The following is a 17,998-nucleotide window of genomic DNA, read 5'->3' as shown; positions in this document are numbered from 1 at the left end:
CAGTATGCACAAGCAATCCTTGTTAATTTTTGAACAAAAATCTTGGGAGACCTATTTGTGATCCCAAATTTAAATTCTACCCTCAGAACGTACAATGATGCCCATCAGAATCGCTTGACTGGTTCCATTCATGCTCATGCCTATTCATTAAGATGGCCGGGTGCCCATTCACATGGGAGCAGACTATTTTCACTGTGTTGAACTGCCAAGAAGAACAGGTTTAGAAGAATAATCTGCACAATGTTGCAATCTCCTGCTCTTCTGGAGAAAGCTTTTTCCAGCACTTCATTAACACTACATATCTATTTAGTCTAAGAGCTTTTGACAAGTTACAGTTCTCAAAAAACACTGCTAGAAGTAACAGACTGACCTAAGTCAGATAAATGCTGCATTCCCCAAACAGTACAAGTAACAACATCAGAGGGATTTCAAAGGGACAGTGACAGCCTGTCTTTTCTGTGAGATGCCCATCTTTTTTTCACAAGGCTTTTGTAAGCACTGCAATCTGATGAAAAGTAACCATCTACAATGCCTGTACAACAGGCTCCCAAAAGGTGCAATGCAACCCCCTTTCATACGGTAACATAATGTATCTCGAATACTGCTCCCAAGAGATCCTACATCTACTCCAGACCTATGAACTTAGTAGCAGATTCTAGTACTATACAGCTGGATGGATTTGTGGGCACATTACTTGCAAGTGTTTCACAGCTGCAGAAACAGCAATGCTGCCCGACTGCACTGCGGCAGTGACAGACAAGGTTTCCTGCACGATACATTATTCAGCTAGGGAAAAGGTAAATCATTTACCTTGCGGTCAAGCTGCTGCACAATTCTAAGCTTAACCTCGCATGGTTATCTTCTGCTTTTTTCCCATGCCCAATCTCAGTTTCACCAGACATGGGAGCAGAATCACCCCAGACTTATTACCAGGCTTGTTAATCAAAAAGAAACCATGACTGTTACAATGACCAACAACAGCTTTCTTGGACCTCCTCAGAAACTGCTATGGCTTTCCTAAGCTTGAGTAAATAAGGCAGCATTCAGGAAGACGTGCAGTTACTTCTAAGCATTCATGCTGTCAGCCCAGCACAGATACCAAAACTTTTGTTCAGAAAAATTTAAATAGAACACTCCAAAAAAGTAGTTGTAAGTGCAGGCACTGCAAATGTATGCCTTGTTGACATACCATCTCCAGATCAAGCAGACTGTGCACTCATGGCACATGAAGAAAAACAAGAAAAAAATTCTACAAAATAAACTTTTTTATAGATGAATTGTTATCAACATAGTTTTTATTAAGTCTTACAGAAAGTGTATGTATGTACACATGGACAGATTCCATATTAACATACAATTTTCTACTTCCACAGGAGCCTGCTGAATTACAATGTGTTATTTTATCCATAATCATTCCTATAGGCTTTTTCTTGGATGCGTAACACCATTCTCCGAGCATAAAAATCCCTATATTCCTCAGGCAGTTCTTCAAGTGTTTTCAAGGCCCTGTCCAATATCTGTATAGCTCTAGAGGCTGCTGTGGGATCTTTATTTCCGTAAGTGTCACTCTTATCGTAGCATTCAGCAGGAAGGTGCTTCCAAAAGACGTTCACTGCCACTCCAAATTCCTCAGCAATTACATTGTGAAACCACAAAGCTGTAGAAAGAAGAAAGTCTAAAATGAGAATTACTATTGGAAGCTTCCATGATGTGACTCTTAACATGTCGGAATTGCCCAAATTCAATCTAGTTGAGGAAAAGCCTCAAGTACTGTTTTTTTGTTTATTTATAAATATTAATCCCCGAATATATTGCATTGTACCAAATTTAAGAAGTTCTTTGTTTACATCGATCCGTAACTTCACACAAAAGTGACAATGGCTGATGTATAAGGAGATACTCCTATGTAAGCAAATAATAAGCATGTGTAGGATGAAAATAAGACATCTTCCTTGTTCACCTCACTCATCTCTACTTTGAATGCAGATATCTGTTTTCATAGATTTAGACGCTAACCTTGCACAGATTATCCAAGCATTAATGTAAACCACCAGCGTCAGCCAGGTTGCCCATGCAAGTTGCTAGTCTTTTCAGAGTAAAGTCATGAGGCCTTTCAGTTGAATCATCATGGCTGTGGTAAGGAAGCAAAGACATTTTTGCCTCATCAAGTACAATTTAAAAATAAGTTTAATATGGTGTATTTACCATATTTCAATTTTAAGCTGAAAGCCTGAATGCTGTGCTTATTGCAGCTTAGTTGTTTATACGTGCTGAAGACATGGAAAAGCTCATTCTGAGAAATGAACAAGAATTTTCTTTCAGGTTAGGAAAAGGGGCTGCTTCTACCTTCTCCATAATAACCACATACATTTCTTAAAGAACATTTCCCTTTTTTCAGTGATGTGCATTCCAGAATGCTGTCAAACTAGCACCATTCTCTGGATTCCAAAATCAGTATACTCCCCAGTCATTCTTAAGAGTGCTGAGTGTGTCTTAAGTTTGGACCAGCACACCTACTGGCAAAAACAAACTAGTATCTGTACTGCATAGAACAAAACAGAAGTTATGTATGCTGACATTGGCAACAGTGTGACATACCTCTCACTAACTGTAACCAAAAGTTTCTTAAGAAAGAAACACAAATGCCACGTTCAAAATTAAGTAATGAGTCGAAGGCTAAGAACCTAGGTTTTTTTTAAAAAACCAACTTCCTAAAAACCTACTGCCTTCTTGCCCAGATAATATGAAAAGCAACAAAATAAGTATCTGCCACAAGCTCGTGATGAGTTAAAATAAATTAATGACAAGGAGGAGTAGTTCAATAGAAGTCATTCAAATGCCTTTCCCTGATCAAGAGAATTTTGTCATCTCAGCCCAGGAAGCAGCTTTGTATTTTCTGCTTGTGCAGAAAAATGGTTAGGACTTTTCTTTCCGCTCCCCAAAGGTGATTATAAATTTCTAGAAGGTCCAATAACGGTACCATCCATAATTCTCATCAAATCACATGCCTCACAGTTCTGAAGTGCTAGAGCTACAGAACAACGGAAATGGTACTTCACTCAAATTCTGTCAGAAAACCCAGGTCACTGAAGTAATTTCAGATTTCACAAGTTGATTTTATAGTGCTAATCTGTTAAGACACAAATTCAGAAGCATACAGTGTAATCTGGAGGAAAGGTATACAGTAATACCTTTTATTAGGGTAGTTAGTACAGTTGGAAGAAGTAGGTAAGTTTTGCCAATGTCTTTAGAAGCTCCTACTTACACAGAAATGCTTTAGTAACCTCTTACCATCCCTAGAAATGAAAAATTGCAAATAAAACTGTTTAAAACCACAACACGGTCAGGAACTGTTTGTTACTCACCTGGAATAAATAACACATCTCCTGCTTCCAGACAACATTGATAGCGCTTGGCTTTCACAAAAAGGGGATATTTCTCTAAGTCTGGGTTATCCACATCCAGCACCTCTGACTTAGTACCTAGGAAAGTTTTCAGAAGTAATAAATAGATGTTCCTATTCTTCCATCAGTAACAAAGCATTATCACATTGCTGGAAATGGCAGTTCTTGCATCAAATTTAATACTGGGTTATTGTTCTGTAACTCTTCTAAAAACCAGGGAAAGCTGATGGCACTCCTCATTTACTGAAGAGACATGTTCTCTGTTGTCCATATTTCTCCTTTAACTGCAACTGTATTAACACTAAAAGATGCTTTCCCTGTCATTTAAAACACCTTTTTGGATCCAGAGAGAACACTGTACTCCTCCATAGTTAGGTGCAGAAAACAGAACCAGCAAAGCTGCTGTGCTCCTTTGCAAATTTCCTAACCTGCCCCACTAAAATGATTAGCTTTGACTAAAGCAAACAGGATCAGACTTAAGGGACCAAATGACTTTTTTACATCAAGCTGTTAGTAATTGTTTTTCTACAGTGCAACACTTATGAGCTGGAAACGCAACTACGATCACCAAACTCTGAACTAGATATATATGACACGCATACCTGATAAATATAAATATGGTGCATCTCGAGGACTATACAAAACAACTCGTTTTTTCCCTGTTACTTGGATTAAGAAGTTATCCATTACCTGGAACAAGCATAGTAGGAGAGATGTCAGCCAAGAGTTGAGAATGAATACATAGCCTGCAACTAAACTAAAATATCACCAGCTTAAAAGAGGGCATTATTAAAACCTTTACACGTCAAGAATTAGCTAAAAGAGCTTCCACATATAGTTAATCTAAAAAACTCAAGAATGTGAGTTGCTTTATCCCCTTAGTTGCACATTCTTGACAAAAAGTATATCTGGAAACACAATACTGCTTTCCAACAAGTTTGTGTTTTTTCCTTAAATAGGAATCAAGTTCTTCCATCTTAAACACAAAGACATACCATACTTTACACATATAAACCAGCATAATATAATATAAAATACTTTTGGGATTCCTTTTCTTTTCCAGTGTTACCCCTACCTCATTTTGCTGACTTTCTATTGAAAAAGTATTCTTTTTCCTAATTATAACGTAAAAAACTACTTTTCTTATAAATAAATTTATTCAGAACTACTGTGCACAATGTTAGAAGACAATCTTATTTGAAATCTACTGCATTGCAGCAGCAGACCATCACAATCATTGTACAATTACCAACAATCTGGCCTTTAGAATAAAACAATGAAGGTAATCTTGAAGACAAAAATGGTGGAAGTTACTGTGTTTCAGATTTTTGACTGAAACTCAAAATGGTAAAAAAAAAAAAAAGGAACAAAATCAAACATTATTTAACATTACAAGTGTGGAATTAGACATAAAAACAGTAAGATATTATTCCCACACATCTATTTAAAATTCACTGCACCACTAAATCAAATTCATTTTGCCATTTCAAAATATGTGAAGTTTGTGATTAACTGATCTTTGTCAGAGATTTGCACGTTAATGTCTCAACTCCATAATGCCATCTGCAACATTTTATTCTAAACACATGTATTACTTACATCATAGTGTGTCCATAACTGTAACCCAGCTGAGCTGATGCGGAAGACACTAGAGAAAAACTGTTCCTTCTCAAAATACTCTGGAATCTGAACATCTTCTGCCAAATTAGGAAACTGCTTTCTGATATCTGCAATATCCTGAAACAAAAAGGACATAACTCTTACAGAACCATATAAGGACATTAAAATAAGGGAGCACTTCACTATCATTTCCTGTCCTATGAAACACGGGGCTAGAACTTCAGCATTGGTGAACAGCTGAAAATAGCAGTGCTGTTTGGTGGTCACCCTTTCAGCACTGACTTGGTCAACGATATTAGTAACAGCCAGAGAGCTGCTCTGAGCCACAGCTGCTAGAAATCACACTGAAGCAGCAAGAGCTCATCAGAAAGCCTTTTATAGTAGTTTACAACAAAAGCTAAAGAATGAGAGGCAAGGAATGTACTCTTCAGTGACCAGCCAAGCTCTTGTGTAACAGCAACTATTTTAGACACTTGGGTTTAAATATTCTGACCTAAATCCAGTCAGATTCACAGGCCAAGTGACCATAAACAAATTGTATGCCTGTACTACACAGCCAGCAGATGACAGCATGCTTTTTAAAATATTCCTAAACTGTGACTTTACAATATTAGAATTGTAATCTCAAGTAACTCACCTTCCTAGCATCTTCACCCACTGATCGCAAATAGTACTTTTCATCCTGAAGAGAACACAAAAAGAGAATTGTTTTGTCTTTTTAGTAAGAATAACAAACACACTTTAACAAAGAGCCTGTATTTTCTCACTAATCTAATGCAGGGCTTCATTAAAATACGGTCCAAATAAATGGCATTTACAAATTCAGCTGCTTTGTTACACTGCCTTTACTCTGCTGCTCCCTGCTGTTCATCTCAAGAAATGGGAAAAAAATGTTAACAGAGCAGAAGAGTAAAGTCGGGGGGAGACTTGTCAACTGCTTCAGCATTGCTGTTACTAACAGGTTCAAAGCAAATGCAGATTATAATTTCAGTTCGTCAGAACACTGATGCAGGAAGCTACTTCAATTTGCTTCAAAACTTACAGCATCCTAAGTAGCATAAAAGGTGAAAAGCATGTCTGCATTCAAAACTGTTGGCTTCCTAATCACAATTATCTGAAAAATACCTAGTTTGAACACTAACATGTAAAGAATTGCCACATATTTGCTACTCACAAATTATGTTACAATAAATCTGTGTTTGTATTTTGATAGCAGATGTAATCGAACTCTAAAATATCTTCATGACATCTTCTTGCAAAACACATAAATGATATAGTTATTATTCTACACCAAGGTTTGACTTCTAAATGTTATGCTGCAATTTTTGCTCATGTAAGCAGTTTTTGTTAACAGAAACAGGATGACTGTACACATACAAAACACTGTACACATACAAAACAACTTCTGAGAAAAATTACTTCTCCCCATGTTTTTTTCTCTTGGCTCCAAGCCACACAAAACAGTTAAATCTAAGACCAAGTGCTTTACTGGAGTAAGACTTTAAATTACAATTCATCCTTTTCCTCTCCATATACTGGCAAAAAAAATGACAGAAGAAACTGTGACACTAAGGAAATTACCTCAGAAAGAAAGTACTCCTTGTGTTTGACTTCAGCCGCTCTTCGTACAAATACATCAAAAGGCAGAGTTCTGAAATACAAATAATTAAATTTATACAATGAATCAAAGTAACAACACATGGTCTAAATGCCATGTTTAAAATCATAAAAATCATAAGCTCTGTTACCATATCTAGCGTTACTGAAGGTGCAATATGCTGCTCTTTTTTTTTTTTTCCATTTAACATGGTGACTAATCAGTGTTTGCAGTGGATATTTGAAGAGTTCTACCGAGACAGAAATCCTACATTTATAAACCTCTCCACTTTAGTAAATTGTTCCAATGTACATCCAAGCAGAATCATGTAACTGCTGAGGCTGGAAGGCACCTCCGGAAATCCTCCAGTCCAACCCCCTTGCCAAGAGCAGGGTCAACTACAGCAGACTGCCCAGGGCAGCATCCAGTTGGGTCGTGCGTATCTCCAAGGATGGAGACTCCACAACCTCTCTGAGCAACCTGTGTTTCATTATTTGACCACTCTCACTATAAAAAAGGGCTCTTTTTTAAAATAGTTTAACATAATTTCCTATATTTCAACTTGTACCCATTGCCTCTTGTCCTGTCACCGTGAACCACCGAGAAGAATCCGGCTCCATCTTCTTTACTCCCTCCATCAGCTATTTATACACTTCAGTAAGATCCCCTCTTGAGCTTAAGAGGTCTGAATGATTTAAGTCACAGTGCAAGAAATTTCTTCACAGTGAAATTAGACTCAATCTGTGGCCAACACCTGACAATACTTGCTTAGACTATTTCTCTAACAGTTTTTAGGCTTGTTTACTGTATGTTTTTATAAATTTGCAGAAAAGCTCAGCATCAAGAAGACTACTGCAGGTGATATATACGTTTATATCTCTGCATTTTCTGCTATGAATTTGTGCGTGAACACAGGTGCCTATCTTCCTTTGTAAATCTATAAAATTTATTCACTTATCTGATTTTTTTAAAAAATATGTGCTACCTCAGCTAAGCAAAATACAAGGAATCTTGGTATTTTCAAGTGGTTTTTTACAGGTTTCCTTGAATTTATTAAGCACAGCTTTAGAAGATTCAAAAAGAATCACTGGGCATTAGAGCCTGTCCCTCTGAAGTCAATAAAAGCGTTACATATTTATTTAAATAATGGGAACTTTTCATAAGGATTACAGATTTTGGCATTGGTTGATAGCTGAACGGCAAACCAAGCACAAGTAGTAACAGGACATGTATTCATTGTTATGAATATTATGTTATTAATTCAATGTTATGTTCATTCAACTCACCATCTCACATTGTCACTGAATAATGAATATTATTGCATGTAAACATCAAATTTCAGAGCAACCACCAAGGTTAAGAAGAAACTATCCTCAAGCAAAATTTTTCATGATCCTGTATCCCTTCTACCAGAATGTGACTTGCATCTGACAGTACTTAGACCGCTTCTCTAAACATTTTAGGCACTGAAGTCAGTGAAAAAACAAACAAACAAAACCCAACCCTCTGACTTCAGCTGAACTGTTATATCATCCCCATTTACATTTGCTACTGAAGAGAGCACAGCTCCACGACAACTTAAACTGATGCATGCTGGTGCTGCCACAGCTCTGCCCTTGCTGTCTACCCTAATCATCCATCCCATCTCCTCCCTTACGGTAGCACTGGCATTCATCTGACCTCATGGTGAACCTGCTTGCAAAGCTAAAACAGCAGAAAAACGTTCAGATTTCTGCAGCACAACACAACGTGGCTAAGTGAGTTCCAGAACCAACACAAAGACAGGGGCAGAAGCATGCAACTTACAACAGGATTGCAGTACTACTCACATCCATCAGTTTAAACCCATGGAACGGCACATTAAGTCCTCAGCATTTCTATTCTTTTAGCTCTACTTATTCTCCCTTCCTATTAGAATGGGGAGCTTGCTGTGGAAAGGGTTGAAGCTTCCTGAATTTCAGGTGAAGCAGGTGAAAGTCCTAACACCTGCTATAATGAAGCATCATCAGAGCACTTCTACAAACCTGCTAAAACTAGCACACCAGATCAACTGTATGTGAACTCACAGTAAGAGATATTCTAATAATAAACAAAATAGAGCAGGGAAAAGGAAATATGGAGATAAAGCAGTCATTCAAGTACAACCTAATTTCAAAGATTCAGAAGTTCATTATGCAGTGAGCAGAATATAGCATGATCATAAGGTGTTTTTTCTTCTGAACCACAGGCTTGACTCAGAGACTTGTAGCTTGTTTACACTTACAGCATATGCTTAAGCCTTCTTAAAAGTTTAATAGACTAAACACTTCTTGTTCCCACTTAAGAAAAACAAACCACAACTAAAATAAAGGCATTTACCCTTGAAGAACAACACAGTGACTGAGATTAGGTGAACTCCAAAGAAATGTTCTGGCAGCTACATGACAGGAACTTCAGAGGAGATCAAGAGTTTGTGTGACCCACATCAAGATTAAAGAGCTGGCGAAACGTGTGATATCCAGTAGTTGGAATATTCTGAGAACTGCACGTGATAACTTTGAAAGGAGCTTGGTTTTAATTAGTAACATCTCTCTAGAGTAGAGTAGCATGCCTGCCACATGCCAGCATTCAAAGAGGTTCAGACACATGGTGAGTCAGAAACTAGCACTATTCAGTAACATTGAAAACACACCATGTAATTAGAACAAAATAGCGTATCACCTAGTATCAAGGGGGTTTTGGGTTTTTTTTTTATTAACGCCACCAAATGCTAGGCTCAAATTTCCTACAAGAGTGCTCTGTCAAAATATAACACTTCTTCATGCCATCACTTTTAAGGTCCTGTTTGGCCCTCCTTTGTACTAGTATTTATTCTGGGTGTTAAGATACTTGTGGAATGAAAAAAGAGGGGAGAATCAAGGACAGCACTGATAATGTAATTTAGTTTTCACAAAGGATCTTCATATTCTCACCCTCAGCTTCAAACAGATGCACTCTAAGTCTGAAAGTTACAAGCATATGCCTTTAAAATACAAGAGGTCTTGGAATGAAGTACCTATACACAAAGTTCTTACTGAGGAAATCCATCTGTGGCACCGCAGAAACATGAATCTTTACTTCTTTAGATCCTTCAGCTTGGCTCAAGTAATCTACTGTCCATTTGGCTGTGCAAGTGCCCAGTTCCATTCCTTTCAGCACTACTGGCTTTCTCTAAGGAACAAAAAAAATTCAATGGTGAAATGATTGTAGCATCCAGTGGAAAGAAAATCAGAACTAGTTTTTCGAACTAAGTACATGCAAACAAGTCAGTTGAATACCGGGACCCACTACACAAAGTCACAACTGATCTGTTCACAATGTGAATCAGAATGCTAAATGTTGAAACAAAATGCAGTAAATTATGGGACTGTTTCTCTATTTACTATATCCCCTTTCCCAGCTGGGTGAGGAAGAATATGGAGAAGCAAAGACTTACTTTGTGCTGGGGCCATTGAGGAATCTGGCCAGACTAAGGAATAGCTTTAGTGGTTCTAGCCAGAGCTTGGCAGAAAACAGACAAAGGACTATGCAGTTAACGTGCAGCGCGTGAGCTGTGGTGGTGCTCTATGTTCTCGTGAAACCAGCTCTTTCCACCTATATTAAGGCTCCTTGGTGCTGACAACCACAAACAGGTTTGATCCAACGCACATATGAAAATCACCAGAAAGGCAATTTTGCTTTGAATCAGGACCTTGGAGAAAAAAGGAAGCAGCAATGGCAAAGCAACAAAACCAGCAATCACACTTTTTTTAACCGCTGTCACGAACGCACAGAGATCAGCTGTCAGAGCCTTCCAGCAGCTCAGAACGGACGTGCCTGTAGAAGCTCCTTACTCCTAAAATCACACCTAACGGATCCCGGGACCTCTTGGGAAACACACAAAACCGAACCCCGCGGTTTGTCTGCACGAGCTCTGCCAGGCGAGGAGGGGTCACAGGAAACCTGCTGTCTCCCCCGCGTCGCCCCGTGCAGTCCCCGGCCGGGCCGCTGCCCCGGGCCCACCTCGGCCGAGGAACCCCACCGCCCCCCGCGCGGCGGCGGAGCGGTTCCGGGCCGCTCGGGTGCGCCGAGCTGCGGGCAGCAGAGCCGTACCCGGGGGTAGATGTCCCGCAGGAACTGCTCCCGCGTGACCCCGGCCAGCCGCGCCACCGGCTGCTCCCGCCGCTCCATGACCGCTTCCGTGCCGGTGATCCCCGTCCTTCTCCCGCCGCTCCCTCCGGAAAGAAGAGCCCGCGCAGAAACGTTCCCTCCCGTCGGGCAAGGTAGCCGGGGAACAAGGGGATTCCTCCCTTCTCCGGGAAGCGGGTCGCGTGGTGACTGCCCGCTCCTCCGAGCCAGCGCGATCAGAACCGCCGGTCACCCGGACCGCCCCCGCCTCCGGAGGACGCCCCGCCGCGAGGGAACCTCTGGCGGCGGCTCTGTTTCCCGCGGAGCGGGAGTGCCGAACGGACGGGGCGCATCGGCCACCATGGCGCTGCGCGCGGGTCCTAGCCGCGGCCGCTGGATTGCGCGCGCGCTCGCGGCGCCGGGGGCGGCCCGGATCCCACCGCCGCAGCCCGCCGCCGCCCCGGTCCTGCCGATGGCCGGGCCCCGCCCGCTCCGGCCCGCCGCGCGGTTCGCCAGCAGCGCCGGGCAAGGCCCGGAGGCCGAGGGTCCGCAGCGACGGGTGGTGGTGGTGAGGATCACTAGCCCCTTCGCCTGGCTCCGCACCCGCTTCTATTACCTCCTCATCCGCCTCTACTTCGACCAGGAGTTCAGCATCGAGGAGTTCACGCGCGGGGCCAAGCAGGTGAGCGCCGAGCGGGCGGCGGGGCTCGGTCACCCGGCCCGGCCCGGTGCCCCAGGGAGATAAGAAGGGCCTGTCTGCCAGCCTGAGGGGAACGGGGCCCCAGCTGTGCCCGCCGCGGCACCCCGCTGAGCCTCCCGGCGGTGCCCGGGTTTAGTTCGCACGCGGATGTCTTAGCGCCTGTGTTTTGTGGTGTGTAAAATAGATGGAGTTCCCCGCTTTCGGCTCCATGTACCTCGCTTCTGGAGGAAGTGAGACTAGTCGGAGGTGTGATTTTCTTCAGACCTCTCTTGTGTGCTTTTCCCAGTTTCCAGAATTAGAATGAGCTGGTTTAGCCATCCCCCAGAGTAGTATGAGGGAAGGTCTCCTTCCAGATGCTTTAGGGACTTTAAGGGGAAATGTATTTCCCCTTAGCTGGTTTTCCTAAAGTGACAATGCTTACGCAGGCATAGAGCTGGTGTATATATTTGTTTCTCCAAATTTATGAACTCAATAAGCTTTATCAAGAGAATGTGTCAAAGAGGGGGTGATCTCAAAGCTAATTGTGTAAAAATTACAGAGTTACCTGCTATGAAACTTCAGTTATAGTATTTAATTTTAAAACAAACAAACAAAAAACCAGCTCAAAACAACACAGCAGGTGATAGGAGACAGAATGTTAAAATTTTTAAGATCAATTGAAGAGAGACAAAAAAACCCCTACACTGAATTGGTTGCCATGTGTGTAGCACCACCTGTTTTACCGTGCCCTAGTTTTTTCAAGTTCGTTTTTACTTGCTGTAGAGTCCTAAACACTCAGTCTGCATTTCACAAGTGCACTGTTTGAATATGTAGAGGCATTATTGTAAGTAAACATACCTGCAAAATTGAGGGGGAAAGAGGAGTTAAGTTTCCTGCAGTTCACAGACCAAACCAGATTTATAAAAAAAATTTATAAACTGGAGCTTCTGTTTTGGCTGAAACCAGGAGATGAGCTGGGAAAAGGGGCGGGGAACAACATATTTACAGGGAAAGACATAGACTGTTTGAATTATCAAAGAGTAAAACCAGCTTCCATAGATTAATGCCTTTTTTTTTTTTTTTTTGTAACCTATGTATTCACTTGCCTGTTATCAAAAAGTTTGATGCTTTAAATGAGAGACTGGAAACCTTATATCAGTTCATGGAATCACTTTTTTAATGCTGGAGGACTTCCATTTCAATGGTGATACACTCTGCAAACACTGAAATCTTAAATCATGAAATATTTGGGTAGCTTGTCACATAATGTTAGAATTGTCTGAAATATAAGCTAACCTAGTGTTAGTCATGCATGTATTTCTATCTCTTCTTTTGGTAGGCCTTTTCTGTTGTTTCAAAGCTGCTGTCTCAGCGTAAACTTGACCTGCTGGATGAACTTGTATCAGCAGAGGTAAATGCTTTCCATCTCTTACACTAGCAGTTGATTCTCTGTTATGAGGTAACATGCATTCAGCCTGTCATCATCTACAAATACTGCCGGTTTGGTTTAATTTGGGAAAAACAGCATAATGCAGAATAAGGGTTTGTCCTGCAGCTTTTTAATATTTAATTTCAAGGCATAAAACTTAATTCAAAGTTATTGTTTTTAAAAAAAAAAATAAATCTTGCCATTAGGCATAAAGACCACTTGCCAAAAAGATTGCTGGTGTGCCAGAAAGGATGGAAAGGCAGTGAGTTCTGGATGGCAGGTGGAATCGCATGCCTCTGTTGGTGTAGGCAGGTAGGTCTTTCAGTCTATGCACGAGAATTCAGATGAGGAGAAGAGCTGGTTTGCGCTCATCCCTGCTGCACTAACACATTCCCACCCTCAAGCAGATCTTACAGCCAATGACTGGTTTCAGCCTCAGTTTTGTGTCATGGTCTCAGGGATATGGCTGACCTGGCTGATTAAACGTCAGTGCTATGTGTTCTGTGTTTTTGTGAATTTTTTATCGCTGAAGTTGTCTTGGCCTTCCCAGGGGACGGAGGTAGCAGATGCATCAGAGTCAAGTGGAGGAGATACTTCAGGTCTATGTCTGCCTTGTTACTGGATGTCAGCTTGGCCTGCCCTATTGCCACCCATGCCATTGCAGCAAAAATTTTGGTGCTGTTCTAGTGCGTCCCCACTGGACAATCTTGCCTTCTCTCTCTGAGCAGACATAGCAATAAAATGTGAGTTTGTTTCTTATAGTTGTTTTGAAAGAGCATCTCCTCTTCCTCTGCTCATCTTAAATTCTTCAGGTGATTAGGTTAATATTGATCTAGAGACCTCATGTAACCAGAGCATGTAGTGGATAAGGCTGTGATACCACACTATTTCGTTGTTGCTTCGGCCAGTGAATTTTATACCTGCAAAATGTACTAGAAACCAATGTCTTCTAGTGAAGATTGTCTCTTGCTTCCATGTGACCTCTGGATTTGTTTGTTATTCAAAAATGGCAATTCAGGTTAGGCTAAAAACTGAGTATGAGTTAAAAATAAGAGCTGCATAGCTTTATCCTTCCTTGTGTCGTGCCTTTCTCATGTGGTGTTTGAGGTGATGTCTCTGTTCCATTCATGCGCCATGGCCTTTTTCTTCTTAACACAGCTGTGTAGGTCTTAGGACACTCAAATACTATGGATGTGAATGTGGTGTGGAACTTAAGTCACAGAGCAATGATTTTTCAGTCTTTTCTGGTTTGCAAGTGTTTATATTTTTTATAATGGGAATATGGATCACAATGGCAAAGATAAACTTAGTAGCAATGGAACTGATTTCAAAGAAATTTCTGAAAGATAACTAAAAAGTAACTGAATCAAAAGTTAAGGAATATAGGCATAGCGAAAAATCAGCAGTGAGAAGGCAGAGTGTAAGTATGATTGTGGAAGCAAGCTTAACTGGTATTTTCTAGGCTTACATGCCCTGCTCTGCAACTTCTGTTTTGACAGTACCTTTCCTAAACATTTTGTAAAATACTTGGTTTTCATTGGTTTGAGCAGTAAATAGATCTTGTTTAGTATTGCTGAATTAGGGTTTGGGAGTGCCCAAACTTCCCAGTGCTTTTTTACTTTGGCTATTGTCTATGTAACACAAATGTTTTAGCGATACAGCTCATTTTATTAACTACTGTAGAAAAGATTGTTACTTTAATTTCCTAATGAAAAACTAAATGACAGTTTTTCTGAATTTAGGTACTTCAGGTGCTGAAGGAAAAGATTTCTTTGCTCCCTGACAGCCACAGGGATGCTTTAGCAGCTGACATTGATGCAATCATGTACACAATGGAAGGAGATGTTCGCATTTACTATGATGATGATGGTATGTTTAGAATTGAAAAATACTTCAGCAATGGGCAGTCTTATTTATATGGTTTTGCTATTAAGCAGGCATTCTCCATGCAGATGTGTTTTTGAGTACTGTTTCTCATTCCTTGTTTTTCTGTTTATAGTTCATCTCTATATAATTCCTCAATTTCCTTTTAAACCAGAAACTAAGGGATTGTTGTTAATAAGTCATGGTACTGTTTTGACTTCTGTTTAGGTTTTGCTTATTGCTCTTCTTTTGTAATTTCAGATTTTTACATTATTAGTCCTTAGCAATGTCAAACCACTCAAAACCAATTGTTCTACTGTATGCAGAAAGATGTTAGCTTCGGCAATGAAAATATGTCTTCTAAGAATAGTAGAGAAGGCCGGATAATGCCTATAATAATAAATTTTGCTGTCTTTACTTCTATGCTGTTTTCATGGAATATACTTTGTTCTAAGACTTCTTGATTTATTTTTTTTAAGCTAGTGATGAGCTCAAACAAGTTTTTCTTTTGGTTGAATACCAGCGTTATGTGCTTAGTTCACTATCAGAAACAGTTGAGATGATTTGTAGTCTAACTATAGGTCTTCCAATGAGCATTTCAAATTGTCAGATCTAGTGAGCTTTTTTCCTGTTTTGGGAGATAGGGATTTTTTTTTTCTCTTGGATTACTCCTGGGTTTCAACTACTCTAGATGCTTTTGTAGTATCAGTAGTTGGCTTTGGACGTTGTGTTAACCAGCTTTTTTTCATACAGTTTGATTATGTACAGCGACACACACACTCATAAAATACATACCTTTCTACAGAGTGTATTTTTATTCTTGCTGAACAGCATGGATTTGGCTTTAAAAAGCTTTATCATTCCTTATTCTACCATGCATTCTTTATGGCTGAAGTCAGCTGCCCTTCTAGGGTCTCACTAGAATATATGCTAGGCAGCAAATAGGAGTATTTGACCAATGAGAAACGTGAGATCTACCTTATGATGCTTTGATTTATTTCCAACAGGAAGAAAGTTTGTTAGCATCCTCATGCGTTTCTGGTATCTGAATGGTGCTAACCTACCTGATGAAGTGCCAGGTGAAACCAAAGTTTTCCAGATTGTGTTTGGAGATGAAAGCACAAAGGAAAAAAGGCATCTTTTAACAGCAAACTATGAGTAAGTTTACTTGTCCCTTTTTTTTCCTCCATGTGCATGGGCTAGCTGTGTGGAAAGTGGTTTGGGAACCAAAAGCATTCACACTGTGCCAGTGCAGAACTCTATATATAGAGTTTTAATTTGCCTTGATTCTAAGTTAGTTCCCATCCAGCTTTTCAGTTTTGATTCTAGGGACAAATTTTTTAAATACAGCTTAAAGTCATTATGTTGTCACCTTGCTTCTGAGTTGACGTTAATGGGAACTGTTTCTCTATCAGGAAGAGCCATAGTTGGAGCATGGAATGCAGTTTCTGATCCTTTCCTATGCTGCTCATGCAGCTTTCAGGAAATAGGCCAGTATCAGTTCTTGTTTCCCATTTCTTGTAGTGCAGCTAACGGCAATGCAGTCACGCCAAGCAGTCAAGTGTGGTGCTGTTGACTTGTCACTTCCCACACAAAAGTTAGACCTGCAGTCATCACCTGGTGCTCAGATAATTCATGCCACTCTGATCCAAGCCCTCAAAGCCCACATTAGGTGGATGGGTTTTCATAGGAATGCTTGTAAATAATGCCTTGTGTTAGTGCACTGATGTCAGAGCAGTGCAGTGATATCTACATGATTGGCAAAATGTACTGAAAATAACATTCTCAAAAGTTGGGAAAAGTGAGGATTTTTGTGTGAGAAATGCAATATAATCCATGACTTCTACATCCACATTTGAAATGGAGAGACTGTGGGGTCTAGTTGATGAGGAGCTCTGAAACAAAGGGGCACCAGTGCTTTTTGCCTGGATGGATTTTTGTGGATCCATCCCTTAATTGAATTCAGCATCTTCCTTAGAGTTGGAGGCTTCTGAAGCTCCATTAACATCAAGAGCCTCCCCTTAAGGCCCTAAATATCTTTCTAATCCCCAGCAGAGAGGTCTTTGCAAGTATGCATTTCTTCTGCTATTTACAAGGCTAATCTAAACTCAAACGGGCAGATACTACAGGCCTTGGTAGCCTAGTGTTAAGTATTTGGGTGTCTGGAGAAGACAGTTTCCAGGAGTGGATTTGCATGTAATTGCAAAGCAGTGAAGTTGCGTTGTGCTCTTGGCCACAGTGTGCAGGTTACTTGGGAGCATGAGTATTCATCTTGAAGCTTATCTTTAGGTGACAAGCAGTCAAAACTGACATGCTCGGGAGGAAAGAATGACTAAACAAGGAAGAGGAAGACTCTTCGAAAACAGCTGAGGACTTTTTCGTTTTCCTATCAACAACTGCAGAGTTCTCTTTCAGGGAGATTCAGTGCTACTGTTAGCTTGATCTTTGATGTATTTCTGAAAAATATATTACTTTTTAAGTATAGTTCAGTAAAACCGAAAATTTTCAGGTAGAATGCATAGCATGTGATTCCCCTTACAGTGCAATTACCATCTCGCTAAATGAAACCCTTTTTTAAAAGATGAAGATCTGCCACAAAGCTGTTACGAAACTGAGTGCTTGCTTGATATCGGGGCCTTTACTGTTGCTGCGTGATCCTGTCTGTGGGATCTGAACCAAACAGTCTGAAGTCAGTGCTTTTTCTTACTATAGAATTAATTTTGATCTTCCATTTTGGGGTACAAGCATCAGAGTCTAAGGAGCTTTTACAGGAATAACTTTGAAGTAAAATATTTCTTCATGATTTCTTGTTGATATTAGTAGCTCTTTAAGGACCAAGTAAGTTTTAACAGCTCTTCGCTTACTGTCTTTCTTTTCCAGGTTCCAAAGGGAATTTACAGAAGGAGCAAAACCAGACTGGACAATTACACGGATTGAACATCCAAGGCTATTAGAATAAATGCCTTCTAGTCTTTTTATGTACAATTGTAAATTTTCTGATGTAACAAATATCAGGCTTTTTTGGTCTCTCTCTTTTTTTTTTTTTTTTTTTTTTTTTTTTTTTTTTCCCCCCCCTTCCTGCCTTCTACTCCAACAGAGGCTTGAATTTTTTATGTTTGTTTTCCCAAAATTGTTTCTGAAACTTACGCTATGCTGCAGCATTACAATAAAACCTTTTCCCTGGAACAGGCTGGTACAAGTGTAATTGGTACAAATGCTCATCCAAGGCATTTACACAGCATAGTTTCACACAGGCTGGTATTATGGGTATGTCAACTTCT

The 17,998-nt window shown here is 40.4% G+C and overlaps 2 protein-coding genes across 2 annotated transcripts; one reads left to right on the top strand and one right to left on the bottom strand.

Moving 5' to 3' along the window:
* Positions 1-1,362: 1,362 nt before the first annotated feature.
* TYW5 (tRNA-yW synthesizing protein 5) lies at positions 1,363-10,809 on the bottom strand. Its single transcript, XM_086465756.1, has 8 exons — positions 10,732-10,809; positions 9,656-9,810; positions 6,606-6,675; positions 5,662-5,706; positions 5,004-5,141; positions 4,007-4,094; positions 3,366-3,482; positions 1,363-1,657 (listed from the first exon to the last, which is right to left on the bottom strand). Exons 1-8 carry the CDS (start codon positions 10,807-10,809, stop codon positions 1,401-1,403), a joined length of 948 nt encoding a protein of 315 aa, XP_086321882.1. The 3' UTR covers positions 1,363-1,400.
* A 298-nt stretch (positions 10,810-11,107) lies between these two features.
* MAIP1 (matrix AAA peptidase interacting protein 1) lies at positions 11,108-17,731 on the top strand. The gene is made up of 5 exons (XM_009954795.2): positions 11,108-11,428; positions 12,765-12,836; positions 14,597-14,723; positions 15,725-15,875; positions 17,598-17,731. Exons 1-5 carry the CDS (start codon positions 11,108-11,110, stop codon positions 17,674-17,676), a joined length of 750 nt encoding a protein of 249 aa, XP_009953097.2. The 3' UTR covers positions 17,677-17,731.
* The last annotated feature ends 267 nt before the right edge of the window (positions 17,732-17,998 follow it).

This window comes from Leptosomus discolor, chromosome 5 (assembly GCF_034619465.1).
Source record: "Leptosomus discolor isolate bLepDis1 chromosome 5, bLepDis1.hap2, whole genome shotgun sequence".
Taxonomy (NCBI): Eukaryota; Metazoa; Chordata; class Aves; order Leptosomiformes; family Leptosomidae; genus Leptosomus; species Leptosomus discolor.
This window is presented reverse-complemented; position numbering and strand designations above follow the sequence as displayed.

Excerpts from the sequence above, each read along its gene's own strand:
- TYW5 (XM_086465756.1), bottom strand. The coding sequence starts at position 10,809 with ATGGAGCGGCGGGAGCAGCCGGTGGCGCGGCTGGCCGGGGTCACGCGG. Across the intron at positions 9,811-10,731 it reads TGCGGGACATCTACCCCCGG|AGAAAGCCAGTAGTGCTGAA; the intron begins GTACGGCTCTGC and ends TTTGTTCCTTAG. Across the intron at positions 3,483-4,006 it reads ACCATATTTATATTTATCAG|GTACTAAGTCAGAGGTGCTG; the intron begins GTATGCGTGTCA and ends AAACTTTCCTAG.
- MAIP1 (XM_009954795.2), top strand. The coding sequence starts at position 11,108 with ATGGCGCTGCGCGCGGGTCCTAGCCGCGGCCGCTGGATTGCGCGCGCG. Across the intron at positions 11,429-12,764 it reads TCACGCGCGGGGCCAAGCAG|GCCTTTTCTGTTGTTTCAAA; the intron begins GTGAGCGCCGAG and ends TTCTTTTGGTAG. Across the intron at positions 15,876-17,597 it reads CTTTTAACAGCAAACTATGA|GTTCCAAAGGGAATTTACAG; the intron begins GTAAGTTTACTT and ends TTTCTTTTCCAG.